At 42.2% G+C, this 22,206-nt stretch overlaps 1 protein-coding gene across 6 annotated transcripts in view; it reads right to left on the minus strand.

The window, feature by feature from the left end:
- Positions 1 to 22,206, minus strand: part of SMOC1 (SPARC related modular calcium binding 1) — a 522,950-nt gene that overhangs the window by 98,377 nt on the left and 402,367 nt on the right. The window contains exon 8 of one of the 6 annotated variants that reach the window (XM_029598787.1): positions 174 to 245. The exons of the other annotated variants lie outside the window; for them this stretch is intronic. Coding sequence (XP_029454647.1) covers positions 174 to 245 — 72 coding nt within the window. The remainder of the gene's footprint in view (positions 1 to 173; positions 246 to 22,206) is intronic. 6 annotated transcript variants of the gene reach the window in all.

Below are 22,206 nucleotides of genomic sequence, written 5' to 3' on the forward strand. Positions count from 1 at the left end.
GATCATATATAATAGCAGGTTTTTTTCCTGACTGATTGAGCAATTACAAATTAATAGAGAAATGGAAGAGAACAAAGCAATAGAGGTAGCAATAGAAGGTACAATAGTAGCTAAAGAGTTTCTGTCAGCAACTTTCGATTTGTGGCGTAGATTGCTTAGGCAACCGTATCTACCTTGTCCAGATATCGTAGGGATCTCCATGTCTAATTGATTATTGATGAAAAGCATAGGACGAACAGCAGCAGCTAAAACGACAAATCAAAAGGTTAATGGAACAAGTTGCATTGAGAAGAGATTGGCACTAATGAGCGCACTAAGAGGCGCACCCCTTTATCGCACGGCGCCTCCAGCGGTGCTTTGGGCTGTTTAAGCTGTCGTCCCAGATGACATCAGAAAGGGGGTGGGGCGGGAGAACCCGCTCAGCGAGAGACAACACAACTGGTTGGAAACAGTCAGGCAGGCAGCATTCGGTGTTATGGCAGGCAGGCAGGCACAAATAGCAGCGTCAGCAGCCTGGTTCCACCCTGGTTAAGGTGGAGCACATCCTTTCAGAAAAGATTCTCCCTTCCCCAAAAGGTTGGCCAGTTACAAAACTGAATCCCTCTTTCCTGCACTATTGTCTCATCTGTGCATTGAAACTCTGGAGCTCTGCCTGCCTCTGGGGACTTGGCGTAGAACAGGAAGCATTACAGAGAATGCTACTCTTGAGATTCTGTATTTCAGCTTTCTACCTAAAAGCCTAAATTTGGCTTCCAGAACTGCCTTCCCACACCTTAATATGTGTCATTGGTGCCCACATGTACCATGACAGCTGGCTCCTCCCCAGCACTTTCTAAAATCCTATCTAGGTAATGCATGCAGTCTTCCACCTTCGTACCAGGCAGGCAAGTGACCAGGCGATCCTCACATCCACCAGCCACCCAGGTATCTACATTTCTAATAATTGTATCACCAACTATGACAGCTGATCTAACCCTACCCTACTGGGCAGTAGCCCTGGGAGACTCATCCTTGGTGCAAGAGGACAATGCTTCAGCTGGAGAACAGGTCCTTGCTATAGGATCACTTCCTGACTCACCATGGTGATGCTCTCCGAATAGGTGACCTTCTTCATCCAAGGCAGCGCCAGGGCTGCCAGACTGGAATTGGAACTTGGCTACTCTGTCCCTGAAGAACTCCTCTCTGTCTGCCTCAGTTCCTCCAGGTCTGTCACTTTAGCCTCCAGAGATCGAACTCATTCTCTGAGAGCCAGTATCTCTTTGCAATGGGTAACATATACAACTTCTCACCAAAGGGTAAAAAAATCATACATGTGACACAACTTTTTCAAATGCCTTCCAAAAATTCAGATATACCATATCTACTAGCTCACCATTATCCATGCTTATTAACCCCTTCAAAAAATGTAGCAAATTCTCTTGTGTAAATCCATACTGGTTGAGTCCAGTTAAACCATGACTTTCTATATATTCTGTGATTTTGTTCTTTAGAATAGTTTTTATGATTTTTCCAGGTACTGAAATCAGTCTCTTGGATCATCCCTGGAGCCCTGTTCAAAAATCGACATCACCCTCCAATCTCCACAATAATTTTAATGACAGATTACAAATTACTAGTAATAGAGCTGCAATTTCATTTTTGAGTTCTTGCAGAACTTTGGGGTGTAGACCATCTGGTCCAGGGGATTTGCTACTCTTTATCTTGTCAATCTGTCCTATTACATCATTCAGGTTTACCGTGATTTGCTTCAGTTCTTCCCAGTCATCACCATTAAATTCCATTTCTGGCATATCTCCCCAACATCATTTTCAATGAACACCAAAGCAAAGAAATCATTTATGGCCTGATTTTCAAAAGCATTTACAGTTAAAAATTAGTTTACATATATAAATGCATTTTACCCATAGAAGTGGGCTTTTGAAAATTGCTACAGTATATGCTATTGAATTGTCTATAGGATTTACTTGTGTAGTGCACTTTATATGCGTAAATGGCTTTTCAAAATTGCTACAAAAGTAAGTTACATTTACACACATAACTCCTTTAAAAATTTACCTGTTAATCTTTTCTCTATGGCTTTGCCTTCCCTAAGTGCCCCTTTAAAGCCTTGATTGTCTACTGATTTGACTCCCTCACAGGCTCCCTGGATATATTTAAAAAAATGTTTATTATGAGTTTTTGCCTCTATGGTTAGCTTATTTTTTTCTGCGTGCCTTATAAATGTTTTATATCTAACTTGTCAATGCATATGGGGGTAGATTTTAAAAGGTACGCACGTGGCGTACATTTATGTGCACTACCCAGCGTGCACAAATGTACACCAGATTTTATAACATGCGCGCGCAGCCTTGCACATGTTAGAAAATCAGGGGTCGGCACGCGCAAGGGGGTGCACACTAGTGTACCTTGCGTGCGCATAGCCCTCGGGGAGACCAGCTGGTTTTCCCCATTCCCTCCAAGGCCACTCCGAAATCGGAGTGGCCTTGGAGGGAACTTTCTTTCCACACTCCCACCTTCCCCTCCCTGTCCCACCTCCCAGCCCGACACCACCCCCCCCCCCCCCGTACCTTTATTTCACAAATTTTGCCTGCCATAGGCAGGCGTAACTTGCGCGCGCCAGCCAACTGCCGGTGCGCGATCCCCCGGCATAGCCATGAGGAGGCCCCTGGCACCGCCCCTGCCCCTTTTTGCAAGCCCCGGGACTTACACCCATCCCGGGGCTTTTGAAAATAGGCCCGGCGTTCGTAAGGCTTTTAAAATCTACCCCATGATTTTTCCTATTTTCTTCAGTTGGGTACATTTTCCAATTTTTGAAAGATGTTCTTTTGACTAAAATAACTTCTTTCCTCTCACCTTTTAACCATGCCATCAGTCATTTGGCCTTCCTTTCACCTTTTGTAATGCATGGAATACATCTGAGCTGGGCTTCCAAGATGGTATTTTTAAACAATGTCCACACCTGATGTAAACTCTTAACCTTTGTAGCTGCATCTTTTCTTTTTTTCTCTATTCTCTATTATCAAAGACTCCCTTTTGAAAATTAAATGCTAGAGCAGTAGATTTACTTAATACCCTTCCTCCAGTCATTAAGTTAAATTTGATCATGTTATGATAACTGTTGCTGAGTTGTCCCACTACCGCTACTCTCTCGCACCAAATCCTGGGTTCCACTAAGAATTAGGTCTAAAATGGCTCCCCCTCTCATCAGTTCCTGGACCAGCTGCTCCAAGAAGTAGTCATTTATTTCAGCTAGAAACTTTACAGCCCTAGTATTCCTGATATACAATTTCCCTGTAGTCCAGATTTATGTGCAGAAAATATATTTTGTGAACAGAGAGCATATTTTCTGCACATAAAATATTTGTGTGCACAAAAAAATGTTTTCTGCACTGAAAACAGTTTTTGTGCACGCACATAAAATATTTGTGTGCACAAAAAAATGTTTTCTGCACTGAAAACAGTTTTTGTGCAAACAAATCATATTTTATGCACATATTTTATGCACAGAAAACAGGGAGGAGAAGGTGGTTTTTCCTGTACTTCTGTGCATTCTTTTCCTGCAGAAGTGGAGGCTGGATCTTGATCCCTCCCCATGAAGGGAACTTTGCTGACCCATAAGAGCAAGCTTTGCCGTCAAGTGGGCCTGAGGACGGGCAACTGCAGGTGGCTGGAGATTTCTTGTATGCACATAAACTCCTCTCACTCTTTCCAAGTTAAAATGTGTACCTAGACTATGCAAAAGGCAGACTGTTATTTTAGCTTGGCTTTGCATACTTTTATAATACCCGATGCATTAACATATCATTTGCTTAGTGCACTGGGAATAATTTGTTTTTTACCACATGGGTTAAAAACTGTGTGCTGTACATCAAGCCCAGTAGTGCTGATACCATGAACAATAACTCTTGCCATTGTCATTAATTTCACTCTGTTTAGTACAACTTGTCAAGAAGTAAAAGTCCACTACAATCCAGTACCTACTATACTGCATTAGTCTTTTTACCATTTCCAAATAACATAATTCCAGGGTCATTTTTCAAATCGCGTTAGGGCCCTAACGCCCGCGATAACACTATAACACATGTGATAAATAATGCGTATGCAAATTGTAGTCAAAAAGGAGGAGTTTCAGCGGAGTTTATGAAAAAGAGGGGTGTTTAATGTTGGTGTGATAGTGTAACGCACGTTATCGCACGTTGTAACGCTGGAAATAACCACAAATTTTTTCTGGCATTATGGTGTATGATGTGTCTGAAATGGGATTTGCGATATTTCTCACAAATTCTGTTTTGGGCAGGGGAGTGCAGTGGAGTGAAGTGAGACAGCCTCTGGGGGTGGCACACATATTAGGCAACTATTTATACCACTGTAAGAGGGTCAACTAGTAACTCGAGGTGAGGGTTTGGTGGTGGTCTAGGGTTTGGGGGGCAGTTTTATATGCACAATCAGAGGTAGGAACAGCACAGTACACATCAGTGAAGATTTGATGTGATTTGGAGTGAGGAAAGGTACACAAAGATGAGATTTGTACAATGTACATTTGTCCTAGCTTAATAGCAAGGTAGAGAGTGCATCAAACTAGGTTGAGAGTACAATATACAAATCTCATCTTTATGTAACTTTCCTCACTCCAAATCAAATCAAACTGTCACTGGTATGTACTGTGCTGATCGTACCTCTGATTGTGCTTGTAAAACTGCCCCCCAAACCCAAGACCACCACCAAATGCTCACCTCGAGTTACTAGTTGACCCTCCTACAGTGGTATAAATAGTTTACTTATATGAGAGCCTTATAGTCTTTCTCTTACAAGGAACAGCCCAAAACATGGAAATGCTTATGAAGGGAAAACATCACAGGTGTGCTAAATTTAATGCATATTGCAGTAAAATACCTATGCAAAACACTAAAATAGCATGCATTGTGCTATCTCAAAAATTACCCTAACCACACCCCTTTTTCTATCACAGGCATTTTATTTATAGCAATTTGATAAATCTAACTCTTACTTTTCTGAAACAGAAGTTAAACCTGGTGACTACTTTTTGGTAAAGAACTCTAAGAAATTAGATTTCTTTCTAAGCAGCAATGTGGTTTATATCATGAACATAAGAACATGCCATACTGGGTCAGACCAAGGGTCCATCAAGCCCAGCATCCTGTTTCCAACAGTGGCCAATCCAGGCCATAAGAACCTGGCAAGTACCCAAAAACTAAGTCTATTCCATGTTACTGTTGCTAGTAATAGCAGTGGCTGTCAACTTAATTAATAGCAGGTAATGGACTTCTCCAAGAAGATTGGATAAGAACTTATCCAATCTTTTTTAAACACAGCTATACTAGCTGCACTAACCGCATTCTCTGGCAAAAAATTCCAGAGTTTAATTGTGCATTGAGTGAAGAACTTTCTCCGATTAGTTTTAAATGTGCTACTTGCTAACTTCATGGAGTGCCCCCTAGTCTTTCTATTTTCTGAAAGAGTAAATAACCGATTCACATCTACCCGTTCTAGACCTCTCATGATTTTAAACACCTCTATCATATCCCCCCTCAGCCATCTCTTCTCCAAGCTGAAAAGTCCTAACCTCTTTAGTCTTTCCTCATAGGGGAGCTGTTCCATTCCCCTTATCATTTTGGTCGCCCTTCTCTGTACCTTCTCCATCGCAATTATATCTTTTTTGAGATGTGGCGACTTTATAGTTTCCCCAAATTTAAATTTCAATACCTTTGATGAAGGAATATTATCATCAAATGATTAAACAATTTATACAGAAATTTAACAAGCTGCAATCATTGAAACCTAATAGGCCATAGGAAAGTAACAGGAGATGTTATCATGAAGCAAATTTATTGTCATAGACAGAGCTGTAGCCAGGCAATTTGGCACCTATGGCCAAGTGAAAACTGCATTCTCATCCATTACACAACACATGACACCACGAGTTGGGAGACTCTGTTCAATATTTGTACAGCAGTGTCCATGGCCAGTGCAAGGGTATTAGATGCCCTAGGAAAACTACAGCCTTGCACCTCCCACCCCCTCACACACAATTAAAAATTATGCATTTATAACAGATTTTACATGAAAAAGAACATTCAAAGCACAGTCTTCTGAGGTAAAAATATCACTAACCATATGTATATTATATTTACATGCACTGCTGTGGTGCCAACCAGAAAACCCTGCAGAAAAGCGACACTTGGAACCTGTATAGCATTAGGCCTACTGTAATGCATCTTGGGCATGGGCATGACCCTCAGAGAGCCACTCAAACAGCAATAACCCTACCTATGAAAGTTAATACTATAAATATTATAGCAGGCCTAAAATAGTAATAAACCCCCTATTAGGAAAACAGAGCAATCCAAGCTGCTATAGATCCCTACATAGAAATTACATAGTAATGGAATAACTCACTTCAGTTACACACGTAAAACATAGATAAGACCCTCAAATACAGAATAAAGAGACCATACAGTATAAATAGAAATGTACAGTCAAAAACTGAACTGGAAAACGCAACAAGCCAAATTCTGTATGCACTGCAACAATGTAAAAAAACAGAAACATTACCATTCCTCATAAAACAAAGTTAGTAAAATGATACCAATAAAAAGAATAATTCAACAGTTAATGAATAGAATAACATTCAATAATTAAAATCTCATATAAAAATCTTCCAAACATCAATTGAACATTTCAAAAAGGCACATCAAATAACACCCAACAATTAAAATAAGGCTTTTAAAAAATTCCCCGTTATCCATATCTTGGAACTTCTGATTTTCAGATGCCCTGAAATTGTCATGGATTAGCAGGCAATGTAATTGGGATAGTTGTGCGCACACATGCTCTCTCTAATACACATACATGCTTTTTCTCACTCTCCAATACACAAGCACACATGCTCTCTCCCACACAAAAGCACACATGCTCTCTCACTTTCTCCCACACACAAATGCTCCCTCTCACTTTCCCACAGACAAGCACACATGCTCTCTCACTCTCCCACAGACAAGCACACAGGCTCCCTCTCACTCTCCCGCAGACAAGCACACATGCTCTCTTCCACAAAGCACGCATGCTCTCTCTCTCCCAAACACATGCTCTCACTTTCTCACATACAAGCACACATGCTCTCTCTCATTCTCCAACAGACAAGCACACATGCCCTCACTCTCCCACACACAAGCACACATGCTCTCACTCTCCCACACATATGCACACATGCTCTCTCACTCTCCAATACATAGAAAAATAGAAATGATGGCAGAAGAAGACCAAATGGCCCATCCAGTCTGCCCAGCAAGCTTTTACAATTTTTTTTTCTCATACTTATCTGTTACTCTTGGCCCTTATTAGTAACTTTTTGGTTCTAGTTACCTTCCACCCCCACCACTGATGTAGAGAGCAGTGCTGGAGCTGCATCTAAGTGAAGTATCTAGCTTAACTGGTTAGGGGTAGTAACTGCTGGAATAAGCAAGCTACTCCCACGCTTATTTGTTTACCCAGCCTGTGCCATTCAGTCCTTGTTGGTTGTTATCTGAATATAATTCCTCTTTTCTTTATTCCCCCCTGTCGTTGAAGCAGTGAGTTGCGCTGGATATGTATTCCAAGTGAAGTATCAGGCTTAATTGATTCGGGGTAGTAACTGCTGTAACAAGCAAGTTACACGCATAATTATTTGTTTACCCAGACTATGTAATTCAGTCCTTGTTGGCTGTTGCCTGAATATAAATCCTCTTTTCCTCTTTCCCCCCTGCCGTTGAAGCAGAGAGCTATGCTGGATATGCATTGAAAGTGAAGTATCAGACTTATTTGGTTTGGGGTAGTAACCACCGCAACAAGCAAGCTACTCCCCGGTTTTTTGTGAATGCAAATCCTTTTTACCACATTTCCTCTTGCCGTTGAAGCATAGAGCAATGCTGGAGTCGCATTGACAGTGAGTATGTTTATTGAATAAGGGTATTAATCTCCAGGTAGTAGCTGTCATTCCCGCAAGCTATCCCTATGCCTCTTCTCTTTATTCACATCCTCTAGTCTTTATGGATCCACAGTATTTATCCCATGCCCCTTTGAAGTCCTTCACAGTTTTGGTCTTCACCACTTCCTCCGGAAGGGCGTTCCAGGCATCCACCACCCTCTCCGTGAAGAAATACTTCCTGACATTGGTTCTGAGTCTTCCTCCCTGGAGTTTCAAATCGTGACCCCTGGTTCTGCTGATTTTTTTCCAATGGAAAACGTTTGTCATTGTCTTTGGATCATTAAAACCTTTCAAGTATCTGAAAGTCTGTATCATATCACCTCTGCTCCTCCTTTCTTCCAGGGTTTACATATTTAGATTCTTCAATCTCTCCTCATAAGTCATTCGATGAAGACCCTCCACCTTTTTGGTTGCCCTTCTCTGGACCGTCTCCATCCTGTCTCTGTCCCTTCGGAGATACGGTCTCCAGAACTGAGCATAGTACTCTAGGTGAGGCCTCACCAAGGACCTGTACAAGGGGATAATCACTTCCCTTTTCTTAATCGATATTCCTCTCTCTATGCAGCCCAGCATTCTTCTGGCTTTAGCTATCGCCTTGTCACATTGTTTCGCCGACTTCAGATCGTTAGACACTATCACTCCAAGGTCTCTCTCCTGCTCCATGCATACCACCCATTCACCCCCCATCGAATACAGTTCTTTTGGATTTCCACGTCCCATATGCATGACGCTGCACTTCTTGGCATTGAATCTCAGCTGCCATATCATACACACACACGCTCTCACTCTCCCACATACAAGCACACATGCTCTCTCACTCTCTCACACACATGCTCTCTCAATTTCCCACACACAAGCACACATGCTGTCTCGCACTGAATTCCTCCTTGACTTAGCAGGCAGCAGCAGCCTCCTTCTTCAGCTCCCATGGCCATGGGAATGACTTCCGGAAACGGGGCATTGGACTACTTCTGGCAGAGCACTCTCCTCTGAAGCAGTGCGGCCAGCGGGGCCACATTGCTTTTCCATGCACTAAGGCTGTGCTGATCACGCTGTCGATTTCAACAGGGATGCACTGTCTTTTGCTGAGGACCTGCTGGCCGCACTGCTCTCCTTGACACATGGCAGCAGTAGCGGCACCTTTTGGTTGCAGCGCCTATGGCAGTGGTCATATTGCCATAGGTATGCTACGGCTCTGGTATAGACACAAATTGCAAAAATTACAGTCAATGCTAAAGTGTATTGTGTTCAATTCTGTGCTTGTCATAAGACAATCTTGTCAAAACTGGGTCTCCTGCGACTCATCTAAGATGGTATTTTTCTGGAATGACATATTTCTGCCAATGCCTCTTAGAAACATACCTCTTTATGGCATTTGCCAGCAAGTATAACATTTAGGAAAAATAATTAATGATCTGCAACTATTAAGTAGCCTATTTACCCATCTAAAATTTGATTACTGTTCAAAAGTAATATTAATCATGTCAAACGTTCACATTCTTGAGCATTAAAATTGATTTCCTATACTAAAAACTTTTGTTGGATGAACGAAAACAAAAAGTTCAGTAGCACAAGGAAACCTCAAAATGCTGATGAAATAATAATATTCGATGTACCACTAAAGTTTCAAATTAAAACCTTTCACTCATAACTCAGCACTTCTAGCAGCATTAAATTACTGCAGGGAAAATGGAGGGCAGCCAGCACAAAAGTGGGTCTTTGTGGAAGAAAACGTGTATTGGACCTGAGAGAATCACTACCTCACATATTCAGGGACAGTTGACAGCTACAGTGAATGGTATTAACTTTATGGCACTTATATTATGGATAAAACCATAAAAATTATTTTTAGGATAATAAAGGAAAGCAAAGACGTCATGCATTAGGTCATACAACCTTATGTCACAGATTTAAAGAAACAGTCTTTATTCAAGTAGGTGTGGTTCTAGCGTAGCAGTTAATGGAGTGTTTTCATCAGATGACTGGGTGAATGTTATTAAGAACTATATTATCCCGCTCCTTTCAAACAAAACAAGACTCTTCTTCAACATCAATTCTTCCATTTTCTAAATTAATTTTTAATTCCATTATCTCAGGCTGATTAGTCAATAGTTTTCTAGATCATCCCTGCAGCCTTTTTGTTTTTTTAAAGATCACCATCACATTTGTCCACCCTCCAATCTCCAGTAAAATAGATCATTTAAATTATAGGTTACAAAAATTACTAGTAATAGATCTGCAGTTTCATTTTTGAGTTCTTTTAGAACTCTAGGGTATAAACCAGGGAATTTGCTACTCTTTGCCCTATTACATTATGTAGGTTCACCGTGATTTGTTTCAGTTTTTCCAAATCATCAGAATTAAATACTGTTTCTGGCATGGGTATGTCCACAACATCCTCTTCAGTAAACACTGAAGCAAATAATTACTTTAGTCTTTTCAGTATGGCTTTGTCTTCCCTAAATGCCTCTTTAACTTCTAGATCATCTAACAGTCCAATCAATTCCCTCACAGGCTTCCTGTTGCAAAAATATTTTTTAAAGGTTTTATTATGAGTTTTTGCCTCTTTGGCCAGCTTCTTTTCAAATTCTCTTTTTGCTTGCCTTATCAATGTTTTACATTAATAATTTGCTAATGCTTATGCACTTTCCCATTTTCTTCAGCTTGATCCTTTTTCCAATTTTTGAAAGAAGTTCTTTTGGCTAAAATAGCTTCTTTTACCTCAACTTTTAACTACACTGGCAGTCGTTTGGCCTTCCATCTGCCTTTTCTACTGTATGGAATGCATCTGGTCTGGGTTTCCAAAATGGTATTTTTAAATAATTTCCACACCTGATAGAAACTCTTTACCTTTGTAGCTGCTCCATTAAGATTTTTTCATTTTGTTTTTTAAAGTTTATTTTTACAGTTTCTAATTACATTAATTCAAAACACTTGAATTAGAACCAGACAGGTACAATATCTAAAAAATTATTCAAAAAGCAAAATATAAATATAACCAGCTAAAGCAATTGTCCTGTGTATATACCACTAAGAGAAACAAAATTAAAAAAAAAAGGAGATAAAACCGAAAACCATTTCCCACTTTATATCACATGATCACCAACCTCAAGGTCCAACTGCCTATCTAGGAGAAACCCCTTTAGATGTTCAGAATCAAAGAAAATAAATTTGGAAATAGACCACTTTATATGACATTTATATAGAAAGCACATTTGAAGTGTAGCTCCCAGTGCTAATACTCTTGATCTTTTACAAAGAACTACTTGTGACAAATCTGAGTTGATTTCATCACATCAGGAAATATAGAAAGCCCAGAAAAGACCTATCCCTAAGCCTAAAGAAAGACTTAAAGGTAAAGTCTCTATCTGATTCTAAGACAAAGGTAACAAAAAGTGTAGCACTAGAGAAATCACTCAAAGAAGCAGTAGATTAAGAAACATAACTTTCAACTGAGATCACAGCCTCAGATGAAGAATCAGAAACAGTTCCTTTATTCTCTCTCCACAAAAGATAGTAGGCTTTATAAAGATTGGTGGTAGATAAAACTTATTAAGCATATCCCTTGGAAAAATACAGTGGGGAAAAGGAAAATTTATAAACTATAAATGTAACCTTGTCTCAATTATTTATAGTATAATGCAAAATCTGATTATCTTTTTATAAGATCAAGGGACAAATTTTGTAATGTGATTATTTGTTCAGACATTTCATCAATCTTCTTTTGATGATCAACTATCATCGGAGCAGATTCATTACATTGCAAATTGGTACTCTGAAAAGAAGTCATAACTTTGTCTGTCCTGATAGCCAAGGATTTCTCCATTGCTGAGATAGCCATCCATAAGGCCTCAAGTGTTATAAGTGAAAGTATTACAGATTAGAAATGTGAATCGTTTTTTGACGATTTAAAATATCGTCCGATGTATTTTAAATCGTCAAAAATTGTTAGAGGCGATATATAATAGGAATTCCCCCGATTTATCGTCAAAAATCGTAAATCGGGGGAAGGGGGAGGGGAAGGGGGAGGGCGGGAAAACCGGCACACTAAAACCCCCCTAAAACCCACCCCGACCCTTTAAAATAAATCCCCCACCCTCCCGAACCCCCCCAAAATGTCTTAAATTACCTGGGGTCCAGTGGGGGGGTCCCGATGTGATCTTCCACTCTCGGGCCACGGGTGTGTTGATAGAAATGGCGCCGGCGCTACCTTTGCCCTGTCATATGACAGGGCAAAGGTAGCGCTGGCGCCATTTTGGTTCCTGTCCCCCGACGTCACGAGCGTAGGAGATCGCTCCCGGACCCCCACTGGACCCCCAGGGACTTTTGGCCAGCTTGGGGGGGCCTCCTGACCCCCACAAGACTTGCCAAAAGTCCAGCGGGGGTCTGGGAACAACCTCCTGCACTCGAATCGTGTTGCCGGAAGGCCGGCGCCATTTTGCAAAATGGCACCGGTCATATGGCCATATTGCAAAATGACGCCGGCCATATGGCTGGCGCCATTTTGCAATACGGCAACATGATTCGAGTGCAGGAGGTCGTTCCCGGACCCCCGCTGGACCCCCAGGGACTTTTGGCCAGCTTGGGGGGGCCTCCTGACCCCCACGAGACTTGCCAAAAGTCCAGCGGGGGTCCGGGAACGACCTCCTGCACTCGAATCATGTTGCTGTATTGCAAAATGGCCATATGGCCGGCGCCATTTTGCAAAATGGCGCCGGCCGTACGGCAAGACGATTCGAGTGCAGGAGGTCGTTCCCGGACCCCCGCTGGACTTTTGGCAAGTCTTGGCAGCAGTCGGCCCCAGTGACATAGTAAGGGCAAAGGGCTGTCGGTGCCATTTTGATTACTAGCAGCAGACAGCCCTTTGCCCTTACTATGTCACAGGGACTACCGCTGCCATTGGTTGGTCCCAGTGACATAGTGAGGGCAAAGGGCCGTCGGCGCCGTTTTGTTTACTGGCAGCCGACAGCCCAAGTCCAGGAGATCGCTCCCGGACCATTCCTGGACCCCCGCTGGACCACCAGGGACTTTTGGCAGGTCTTGGGGGGGCCAGGAGGGTGGGGGGTTGTAGTAAATTAAGTTGGCAGGTCTTGGGGGAGTCAGGAGAGTGGAGGGGGGGGGGGTTTGTTAGATTTTTAGTTTTTTTTTTATATTCGCTCCATAAGACGCACATACATTTTACCCCCACTTTTGGGGGGAAAAAAGTGCGTCTTATGGAGTGAAAAATACGGTAAATCTGCTCCCTCCAGTCATTAAGTCAAATGTGATCGCATTATGATCACTGTTGTCGAGTGGTCCCACTACCATTACTCCTTACACCAAATCCTGCATTCCACCAAGTATATGTTCATTTTGGTCAGGTGGACAGTAGTATACCCCCACCACCATACTCTTCCCCATCACATATGGAATGCTCATCCATAAGATTCTACTGTGCATTTAAAGGTGAAATTTAAAGCCCAACACATGCATTAATTAGGGGATGTGCGAATATGTCAGGCTAGTGCATGCCGAGCAGATTTTAAAAGCTGCTGAGATATGCGTGTATGTCCCGGAGTGCGCACATCTCAGAAGTTTTCAAAAAGGGGCAGGGAATGAGTGTGGTATGGCAGGGCATGAACCTGAGAAGTGCACATAATTACGTGATCCGGTGTGCATCGAGGCCCTCTGCCATGAAACTTTACTTCTGCTATAGATGATATGAAAGTTAAAAAATAAAGAAAAATAGGTGGATCTGTTGGGTTTTTAAAGTTTGGGGATAACTGTAGGGAGTGAAGGCTATTAAACTAGGGGGAGTTGAAGGACCTCTCTCTTAACCCATTATGTCCCACAGTTTTTAAGAAGCTATCCTCTAAATAGCACACTGGGACATAATGAGTTAACTGGGTGAACTGGAGATAAACTGGTAAAACTGGGAATGGCATTGGCGCGCGCCCCTTTAAAAATCCAATTTACACAGTAGAAGCGGCATTTGTGCACACATGTGTGCACCAACTTAAAATTTTGTGCACATGTGCACTCAGCCAGACTATTTTAGAACACAAGTGCATATGCACACATGTATTATAAAATGGCTGTGTCCCAGGGCTGTGTCCCAGGCCGACCTAAGTGGGCAACTGTATGCATGTGTACCCGTTTGAAAGTTACCGTCTTAGAGAATAACTTTAAAACATGTATAGGGGCACGCATGCTCATGCTCATGTTCATGTACTTTAAACTGAGCATGCAAACGTGCATACACGTTATAAAATACCCTTAAATCTACCCAAAATGCTCATGTATCTAAAAGATATATGGCATGTGTTTTCAAAATAGCTGGATAAGTAGCATTTTAACACTTATCTGGCTAGATTACTTAGCCTTATAAGTAGCGGGATTTGAGACTTATCTGGAGAAGTCTAAATTTATCCAGATAAGTGGCACAAATCTCCTATATGCAAGTATTTGTGCAACAAATTTTAATAAATTACATGTAGAGATATAACGTGTGTATTTATTTTTACTTTATATTCAGCCTTTCAGCACTTCAAATCAGATTACATTCAGATACTGTAGGTATTTCCCTATCCCCAGAGGGTTTACAATCTAACAATAAGATTTACTAAGCTACAGTAGTTAAATCACAAGCAGATTGTGATAAATTGCAGGAAGACCTTGTGAGACTGGAAAATTGGGCATCCAAATAGCAGATGAAATTTAATATGGATAAGTGCAAGGTGATGCATATAGGGAAAAATAATCCATGCTGTAGTTACACAATGTTAGGGGGAGCTACCACCCAAGAAAGAGCTAGATGTCATAGTGGATAACACATTGAAATCGTCGGTTCAGTGTGCTGCAGCAGTCAAAAAAGCAAACAGAATGTTGGGAATTATTAGAAAGGGAATGGTGAATAAAACGGAAAATGTCATAATGCCTCTGTATCGCTCCATGGTGAGACCGCACCTTGAATACTGTGTACAATTCTGGTCGCCGAATCTCAAAAAAAATATAATTGCACTGGAGAAGGTACAGAGAAGGGCTACCAAAATGATAAGGGGAATGGAACAACTCCCCTATGAGGAAAGACTAAAGAGGTTAGGACTTTTCAGCTTGGAAAAGAGACGACTGAGGGGGGATATGCAGGTCTGGTGCAAGGGTATTGGGCGCCCTAGGCTACCCTTTCGCTGCCGCTCCCCCCCCCCCCCCACACACCTATTTTGGGGCTGGAGCAGCACACAGTGTTGCATGCAGCCCCCCTCACCTGTTTTTGCGCAGACTGTGTGCTTCTCAGGGCGCCGAGCTGTAGGGGGTGCTGAAGAGCAGCCAAGTGGTACCGCAAGCGGGGCTTATCCCACTCGCGGCAATGAGAAATAGAGACTATGTGCTTCTCTGGGCCACAAGCAGCCCTGAGAAGCAAACAGTCGGCGCCAAAACAGGTGGGGGGGGGGGGGGTGCGACACTGTGTGCTTCTCAGGGCCGCAAGCAGCATAAGGACTCCCTTGTTCTCTCACACTAGATCTCTCATGTGTGGCTGAGTGTGACAGAAAGGAAGCCTGGATATGTCTGAATGTGTATGAGAGAGAGGAAGCCTGTATATGTGTGCATGAGAGGGAGAGGAAGCCTGGATGTGTATGTGTGTTTGAAAGGGAGGAAGCCATGGTGTGTGTATGAGAGAGAAAGAGAGACAGAGTGTGTATGTGAGAGTGAGGGTGTGTGTAAGACAGTGAAAGAGAGAGACAGAGAGAGAGAGGGAGCCTGCGTGAATGATAAAGAAAGTGTTTGAGTAACAAAGAAAGGGATCCTGTGTGTTTGAGTAAGAGAGGAAACCTGTGTGAGTGAGTGAGAGGAAATGTGTGTGTGTATGTGTGCATACATAAGTGAGTGAGAGAGAGGGAGCTTGTGTGAGAGAATAAATGTGCAAGAGAGAGAGTGTATATTTGAAAGAGAGAGGGGAAAGTATGTGCACAATAGCCCACCCTCCCCACCCCATCTGCTAATCCACAATAATCTCAGGACATCTGTAAATGAAAAGTTCACAAGTATGGAGACTGAATGATTTTTTTTTTTTTTTTAAATCTTAGGGAGTCATTTTCTATCCTTTTTCGCATGCGATAGCTAGTTAGGGGCAGAGTCGGCACCGGAAGAGGAGGAGTTGGGGCGGAGTCAGCACCGGAAGAGAGTCGGGGCGGATGCGGCAGTAACTTCACTGGCGGCATTATCGCCACCGGTGGCACTATTGGGTGTGAAAGCCGGCAGCGATAACACCGTGGTGGTGCGATCGCTTCCGGCTTTCGCAGGCCCACCCCTCGCTTCGCCCCCCCGCCCACCATCACCTTGGGAGTCAGAAAGCCATACGCCATTAGAAAATCCAGGCCTTAGTTAGCTTTAATCATTGGGTGTTATTTGATGTGATTGCTGTTTTGAAAATTGTTTGGTATTTGGAACATTTTTTAAAATTTTTATCAGTTTTACATTTTTTAATGTTCTATTTTTCATCTGTTTTGACACATTATTTTTATTAATATGATTTTACTATTATTGTTTTATTTTTCTTTATTTTATCATTTGATAGTTTATGTGGAATAGCAATGTTTCCATTTTTCCATTGTTGCACTACGTACAGAGTCTGGCTTTTGCAGTTTCTACTTCAGTTTATTTTTTCACATTTCTACTTATACATTATGTTCTTTTTATTCTGTATTTTGTGAGGGTTTTACATTTTTTAATGTTCTATTTTTCACCTGTTTTGACATATTCTTTTTATTAATATGATTTTACTATTATTGTTTTATTTTTCTTTATTTTATCATTTGATAGTTTATGTGGAATAGCAATGTTTCCATTTTTCCATTGTTGCAGTACATACAGAGTCTGGCTTTTGCAGTTTCCACTTCAGTTCATTTTTTCACATTTCTACTTGTACTTTTCTTTCATAGGTAAGGTTGTTATATTTAAGTACAGGCACTTAGTGCTGTTTGGTATCCGGCTAACTTTGGAGGTATAGTCAATAGGACAGCCTGTCAGACACACTTAGCTGCTAGTTTGAATATAGTATCACAATTTGATCTAAAAAAAATACCTTTACTAGCAAGACTCCTAGGTCCCCTCTATAACCTGCCAGACAGACTTGGTTACTTGGGTGCCTGTGTTTCAGTTACAACTCAGCTACTAGTTGATTTTAGAATTGCAGCCTGTCAGACATACACAGTTAAGTAAACTCCTGGGTTACCTGTTTGCCATACATTCTGGCAGCCCCAACACCAATTGTTGAATCAATTGTGAACAGTGCGCTACGAACACTTAAATATGTGCTGATAGGTCATTTCCACTTTTAGCAACTAAAGATCCTCTGTGCTTATGCCATCCCATATGATCAAACAATCAGAGCACTCCTACTCAGGAGCCAAAAATCCTCCATCATGTATCATGTGAAAGTGTGTGATTGGAGAGGGGGAGGATCAGAAATTCCCTGTCATGTTATTAAACAAGAAAAGGATAACTCATATTTGTTAAATGCTTTCTATAGTATATTTCTATAAAAATAAGACTTTAGAGTCAAAGAACCAAAAGCAATGAATAATCCCAGAGATTTGTCACACTGCCCTTTTTTTTTCCAATGGCTGGGTTTACTGCAAAAAAAAAAAAAAAAAAATAACAACCTCTACAACTTACTTTGAGGCTGATATTCAAAACGGCACTTAGCCAGATATTCAGCCATGCCACTTATCCGGCTAAGTGGCATGGATGTATACCCAGCTAGGATCAGCAGGCGCCACTTGGCTGGGTAAATCACTTATCCAGCTAAGTGTTTAGCTGGCTAAGTCAAGGGTGGGGATTGAGCGGAAAGGGGAGGAGTCAAGCTGACCAGATAAGTTAACTGGCTAACTCAATATTCAGAGTTAGCCAGCAGAATTATCCGGCCAACTCTGGTTGGGCATAGGGCTGTCCTAAAGTTAGTCAGTTTATCTGGCTAACTTTAAGACAGCCGGGTATGTTTAGTGGCATGGCTGCACTGCTGAATAGAGTGCACTAGTTAGCTGGATAGGTTTATCTGACTAACTAGCACTGCTGCATGCAGCTGAATATAGACGACCTTATTTTTAAAAAATTAATTAATTGAAAATCATAAAATGAGTTCTATATCTTTCTAGGTCCAAGAAATAAATGCACGTCTCCTCTGTGCCATTCTCTCTCTTTCCATTGAACTGCTCTAGACTAGAGAACGGATCACAACTATTTTTCTTAACTGATTTGTTTTCTTTATATTTTTATTTTATTTTTTCTTGTTTTCTGGGGAGTGAGAGAGCTCAGATTCTTTAGGAATGGTTTATTATACCATGCCAAAGGCAGCCTCATTTATTTTTATAACCGCACATAGTTTTAGCACCTACAGTTTCACATGAGTTATTAGCCTGTACATTTTTCCCATTTGTCTACTTTGCACCTTTTCATAGCAGAGATTAACTGCTCTCTGGTGGAACATTACTTATGGTTTCATGACTGCCAGTCTGGGAAGGGCTTTGGACAGAGATTCACCTCACCCCCGACCTCCTGTCCTGCCAAACACCCATCTCCCATATCTGTCCCCTGAACGTACCCACTACAAAGCAATATACCCATTACTGCTCTCACTTCTAGCTGCATACAGAAAGACCCACTGGGCTGCAAGATTGAATAGATGGGTTTAGAAACTCGTATATGGGTTGTAAGCAAAAAGAAACACCAAATGTTTTGTGGAGAACTTGCCCAATTACAGATGATGCTGGAAATATTCTAGAAATGGCCATTTCTGTAGCTTTCAAATGCCTGATTTAATTGCATGTGGGATTAAGTGTGCATTTTCTGTATCATATTGGGGATTGTTTTGGAGAGCAAAGAAAACCACAAACAATGTAATAGTAGATGTAGTAGTGATCTATAAAAACATAGATGCCAGACTGGGAGGTGCTGGGGGCAAGGAGAAGGGAAAAGTGGAGAAAAGGGGTGCACTTACTTTCTTCCATCTTTTCTTCACAAGACCATGTTTCTCCTCCCAACCCCACCTAACTGCTGTGGTGGCTAAGGGCCTATTTCATCTCTTCAATGTCCAGCAGGATGAGCCATCACAGGCCCAGCAGAGATTTCCTTCAGTGGTACATGCTCCGGGGCGGGGGAGAGGAGGAATCAACTAGTGATGTGCAAAGCCCAAACCTTTCAGTTAGGGATTTGTTTTTGGCCCACTGCGGGAAATATCGTATTTCCCACGGTTCGGGCCTTTGAAATTCAGGGGGGATTTATTGTCCCCGAAACAGGATGAATGCACATGCCTAGAATCAACTGCTCTTCAGTTCGGGGCAGTGATAGTACAGGCTTTGAGAGATAAGCAGTCTGTGATTGCCTTGCTTTTCTTCAGTTCTAGCCTGGGACAGCAGCAGTGCAGACTCCTGGGGGGGGTAGGATGGGATCAGACTAGCAGAGTGGCAGTGGCATGTAGGCTGAAGGGGGGGGCAGTCCGATCTTCCTTAGCAACTGTACAGGCTCCGAGGAGGGGCAGAGGAGAAAAAGATAAATTTGGCAGTTTGCTCCCAGCTGAAGGGATGGCAGGCTTTTGGGGCCATAATCCACTGACTTTCTCATCGGGCAAGCAAGAGGACATGCAGGTGCAGGAGCAGCAGCCTGCAATTGGCACTTTTTCTTGTCCCCAGTAATTCATTGCCACCACATGCACTGCCTTCTGGGTCGGTGACCCGGCATGACCCAGCACAAACATACCACTAAGTAGATGTAAAATGCAGTAGGGGAGTTTTCAAGATTGAAGCCAGTAAGAGTTTATTATGGGATTGTCATATATAAAAATTAGTATGAAGGTCAGCTTGGGGATGGGGACTTCTGTGGAGCTTGGATAAAATAGTTGGTATTTTCAGCTGTTTGCAGAGAAGCTATAGTTAAGGACCAAACTTTAATTGTGACTATGTTGAAATGTGAAAAATGTCCACTGAGAGCATATAGGGGTAGATTTTATAATTTTGTGCGAGCGCGTACTTTTGTTCGCACACAAGGCACGAACAAAAGTAAGCTGGATTTTATAAGATACGCGCGTAGCCTCGCGTATCTTATAAAATCCAGGGTTGGCATGCGCAAGGAGGTGCACATTTGTGCAACCTGCTTGCGCCGAGCCCAGCGCACACTGCCTGTTCCCTCCGAGGCCGCTCTGATTTCGGAGCGGCCTCGGAGGGAACTTTCCTTCGCCCTCCCCCCACCTTCCCTTCCCTAACCCACCCCCCGGCCCTATCTAAACCCCCCCTTACCTTTGTTGCACAATTTACGCCTGCTAAAAGCAGACGTAAATCTGCACGCGCCAGCGGGCTGCTGGCGCGCCATCACCTGACTCGGGGGCTGGTCCGGAGGTCTCGACCACGCCCCCAGGCCGGCGCCACGCCCCCGGGCCCGCCCCCGCAATGCCGCGTCAGACCCCCGAAACACCGCGTCATTTAGGACACGCGCCCAACACGCCCCTTTTACAAAGCCCCGGGACTTACGCGCGTCTCGGGGCTCTGCGCGCGCCGGCGGCCTATGCAAAATAGGCGCGCCGGTGCGCAAGGGCCCTGCGCGCGTATATCCGGCCGGATTTACACGCGCAGGGCATTTAAAATCCGGCCCATACTGTATACAGTGTAAAAAGCAAATATTCAGACGTACTTGGCAAGTTTGTGAGAGAAGGCTATGAAAGCCTTTGTTTATAAAATCAAAAGTTACAGGGCCTTATTTTAAAAAAAAACTTTTCCCCATTCTGTGCCTAAGAAAAAAATCTGTATTAAATAAGGTACAGTATCTCAAATCTAAACTAAAGATGCATTCTGTACCTACACTGGAGATCCATTACTATAAATTGTTCTTGGCCTTTGCATTTTCCTTCTGGAAAGAGCCTTCCCCTCTCTCCATTTAAGCTTTCTGCTCTCTTATCTTCTCTCCTAGATTTCTGACCAATTAGCAGTGTGAGGGAGTATACTGAAAACTCCCTCAGACCACCTTAAGGAACCAGGCACCACCAGTCTCGCCTGGTTCTCTTCAAGGTTGAGACCACAGGGAATCCTGGGTGAAGGGAAGAGCCCTTTACCAGAGTATAAGATCTCAGGGCCTAGAAGAGTTAAGCGGGCCCCGGGGAAGAAAGAGTCCCACTGTATGAGAAGACCTGCTACGTTTAAGGTTTGAGAGTGACAATTGTGAAGACCTGCTAGATTTAAGTTTAGGACTTACCTGAAGTCAAGATGAGCTGCCTACTAGTGATTTTTTTGTTTTGCACCATCCTTTGTTATTTGTGAGATACATGAAGCCAAGGTGAGCTGCTTAAGTTGTTTTGTTTGGCTGTGCACTACATTTTCCTTTATTTTCACTGTAAATAAACTGCACTTAAGGAACAGCCAAAGTCTGCCTGTTTTCTTCTGGCTGTCTCCAAGCTACTATCGCTTGAGTTACCACAAGCAGCATTCACTGTTCCTGTTAATCTAACTTTAATTCTTTCCTCATAATTACTCTGCTTTGCTAATCAACATTTTATTAATTTTGAATCAATCTGTGTGTTTTATTTTGTATTCCCTACCCTCAGCACTTTTACTGAAAGTACATAATGCAGAGCACTTACATTTAGATGAAGGATCAACTGCACTCTGTATTGTTTTATGTACATTTTAAACAGGATAGCAGGACCCAAACCTAACAGTTTTGCAGTCCAAAATTGTACTTCAGAACCAAAGCAGATCATCGATTTGAGCTTAGTTCATGATCAGAACAAAACTCACTGAGAAAAATATAGAGAAAGTGAGGCTCATAGTTTATTTAAAACATGTATACATTTGTAGTTATGAATTATTTCTTTAAAAAAAAAAAAAAACAGCATTGTAAGTCTCATTTTTTCTATGCTTTTCTCTCATTTTGTTATACATTTCCAGTGCCAGATCAATGAGTTACACTGGGGGCATATCAACAGAATTGCTGCACATGTGGGAGCTTCTCATAGAGGAAACAACAGCTGTTAATCATATGTGATGTACAAAGAAAGGAAACACGGGGTCACCCCACTATCTTGTGATTCTCACTGCACTTGTCCACTTGCACAAGAATCCATTAATAGTAAAACAGCTTTTATTTCCATACTTTACAAAGGATTATTATACTCTAATATTTATCTACACTTAATTTTCTTTCATTATCCTTTCTTAAAACAATTTAAAGGAACAGTACATTATATTGCTCCATATTTT

The sequence above is a fragment of the Rhinatrema bivittatum genome, chromosome 4, assembly GCF_901001135.1.
Source record: "Rhinatrema bivittatum chromosome 4, aRhiBiv1.1, whole genome shotgun sequence".
Taxonomy (NCBI): Eukaryota; Metazoa; Chordata; class Amphibia; order Gymnophiona; family Rhinatrematidae; genus Rhinatrema; species Rhinatrema bivittatum.